The following is a 3,025-nucleotide window of genomic DNA, read 5'->3' as shown; positions in this document are numbered from 1 at the left end:
GGACAGCTCACTGAATGGTCCAGACATAAGACAAGAGCTGTAACAGAGACCCTCCCCAAACACTGTCACGTGAGTGACAGTTAACCCTCTGTATGACAGCTGAGGAGTAAATTGGCAGGTAGCTTTGCTTCGTTCCTGCCCAATTCTATTTTATTCAGATAAGCCTGGGTACCGATGAATACACGTCCACATCAGGGCACTTGTAAAGACAGTACCCAATGACAATCATGTCTCCTTTGTATCGGTCCCAGTGTTCTCTATCAGCATCTCCCCTTTGGTTTGACCGGCTGAACTCAGTAGATTGGAAACCTAAACTATCGGTTCTGATTGGAGTAGCACTTGGGCAAAGTCACTAGAAAATGCCAGTGTTAACAACGGAAGTGGCTGTGCAGAGTTCAGCACCCATTCTCCATGAGACAATGCCCCCCGTGTTAAATCACTCAGTTAATGGTTGCTCTTGGCTAGACCCTAAGACCTAGCACGACAACAGAGTGCTCCCCTGTGAGGAACTTCGGTTACCTGTGCAAACACCCACCCACTGAAGCTCTCGATAAATACAAAGTGTCCTTTCGCACCATCTCAGTCCAATAAATAAAGAATATTGCATTTTCTATTGGCTTGTTTTGCCTCGTGTGCTGGCTTGGAACGCTGTTGGTGACGCAGAAGCTACAATCCTTAGTTGGATGCGACTCCACGCTCTTTCAACTTCACTGCCCGCTCCTCAGGTCTCAGCAGCTTTTTGGCAGCGATGATGGTGTTCGTCATGAGCATCGCCACTGTCAGGGGGCCAACACCGCCGGGGACCGGAGTGATGTGCCCGGCTTTCTTCCTCACTCCTTCGAAATCCACATCTCCAACTAACTTGGGCTTAGCAGTTATGGGATGTTGAACTCTATTTATTCCAACATCAGTCACAGCTGCTGCTCCTTGGGTCACGTCTGCTGTGATCAGATTTGGAATGCCTGCAGCAGACACCACAATGTCTGCAAGAGTGGTGTGCTTCTTCCACTGTTCTTTGAGAGTGTGCTGATGAGATATGGTAACAGTGGCATCATCTCCAGGGTGCTTGTGGGCACCGTCGGTATGCAGTAACAGTTACAGCAATGGGCATGCCAACATTCTTGGACCTCCCAGCCACAACCACATTCTTCCCTAGGGTTGGAATTCCTGTCCGTTTAATTATTTTCCACACCCCCCATGGGGTAGCAGGTAACATGGAATCTTGGTCCAGACACATCTGGCCGACGTTAATGACGTGGAAGCCGTTGTCATCCTTGTCTGGAGAAACAGCAGTGCAGACCTTCCGCTCGTCGATGTGCGCTGGGAGAGGAAGCTGCACAAGGAGGCCATCTACACTGTCATCGCCGTTCCGTTTACTGATTAAGTCCAGCAGCTCTTCCTCGGAAATTGAAGCGGGCTTCAAGACGGTTTCACTGCTGATTTCCATGTCTGCAGCGGCCCTGGTCTTGGTGAGGATGGAGGAGTGACTTGCAGGGTTCTCGCCGACCAGAACCACACTCAGGTGCAGCCATTTGTTGCCCGATGCCACCCACTGTTCCACCTCCCGCCGCACTTCTTGCTTGATCTGCTGGGCACGCTTCCTTCCAGAAATGACGACAGCTTCACTTCGTACTGCGGAGAGGCGGAGGGAGCAATGGTGGGACCGGCATCTCCACGCGGGTCGGAACAACCGGGCAGCAAACATAGCCACGAGGGAAGGCACAGCCAGGGACCGCGCCCTTTTCTCTCCTTAAGTAGGAACTTTGTTTGTTTCCAGCTTTCTAGCAAATGCTCCAGCTTAAGGACATTATCATTCAGATAGATACTACTCAGAAATATGCCAAACAACTACTAAAACTAGTAACTGAATATAGTGAAGTCATATACAAAAAACGATTCTATTTTTATATAAATGATCACTTGTACAATAAAATGAAATAAAATTTTAAAACACCATGTACCCCCAAAAGATACTTGGGAGCAAATTAAAATATGTGCAATACCTCTACACCAGAAAATTACAAAATAAGGCTTAGAGAAATGCTTAAAGCCCTCAAATTGGGAGAGATCGAAGATGTACACTTACTGGCAGACTCAGGCTCCGGGCTGCTCCTCTGACTCCGTCTCGTGGTCTGTGTGCCACAGTCTCTGGTGCCTCTAGTCTTGGCGTCCGCAAATTCAGACAGAGATCTGGAGCGTACTTCTTTGAGGGTCCTGTGCTTTCTCAGTGTGTCTAAGATGGCTCTTACACAGAAGAATGGCTTCGATGGAGGGGTGGTCTCGTCTTTTAGCACACCATAACCCCAAGGGAACAGGGAGTGTGCCTTGGTTCACACCCTTGACTCAAGTCAGTGCTTAACCTCACTTTAATCCTGTGCGTTAGGGTAGCAGAGAACTCCATCCAAAATGGGATTATAGCCACCAGCATAGAGTTCAGAATTATAATATATCGCATAAAGAATGACGGCTAGGAGGCTTACATTAATTGACTGCATTTGAACATGGTCAAGAAACATGCATTTATTGTCCATTTATATTCAGCAAAGTTACCAAAACATTCCAATGGGAAAAGAAAAATCTTTTCAACAAATGGTTTTGGAGGGAAGAGAGGAAACCCTGACTCTCTCACATCATCCACAAGAATTAATTTGTGATGAATCATGGATCAAAAAGCTAAATTACTCTCTCCTCATCTCCTGCTCTCTCTGCCCAGGCAGTGCACAGACATGGCTGTTGAGATCATGGTTGTCCAGGAGGTGAGCATACTACCATGAAATGTGTCAGACTTCTTCATTTCACTCTCCTATCTCTCCTATTACTGTATGACTTTACTATAATCTATATATATTTTTCTTTTTTTAAAATCATTTTATTGGGGGCTCTTATCACAATCTTATCACAACTCTTATCACAATCCATACATACATCAATTGTGTAAAGTACATTTGTTCATTCATTGCCCTCATCATTCTCAAAACATTTGCTCTCCACCTAAGCCTCTGGCATCAGTTCCTCATTTTTCCCC

General features: G+C 46.4%; 1 protein-coding gene across 1 annotated transcript in view; it reads right to left on the bottom strand.

The window, feature by feature from the left end:
• Nucleotides 1-675: 675 nt before the first annotated feature.
• The window catches only part of LOC101658878 (bifunctional methylenetetrahydrofolate dehydrogenase/cyclohydrolase, mitochondrial-like), a 17,813-nt gene continuing 15,463 nt past the window's right edge, over nt 676-3,025 (bottom strand). The window contains 3 exon segments of the mRNA XM_045296598.1: nt 676-1,098; nt 1,100-1,749; nt 2,087-2,284. Of these exon segments, the coding sequence (XP_045152533.1) occupies nt 676-1,098; nt 1,100-1,749; nt 2,087-2,284 (1,271 nt within the window).

The sequence above is a fragment of the Echinops telfairi genome, unplaced genomic scaffold, assembly GCF_000313985.2.
Source record: "Echinops telfairi isolate 266 unplaced genomic scaffold, ASM31398v2 ScPeMD7_3;HRSCAF=10, whole genome shotgun sequence".
In the NCBI taxonomy this organism is placed as follows: Eukaryota; Metazoa; Chordata; class Mammalia; order Afrosoricida; family Tenrecidae; genus Echinops; species Echinops telfairi.
The sequence above is the reverse complement of the archived record's forward strand: the minus strand, read 5'-3'. Positions and strand labels throughout refer to the sequence as shown.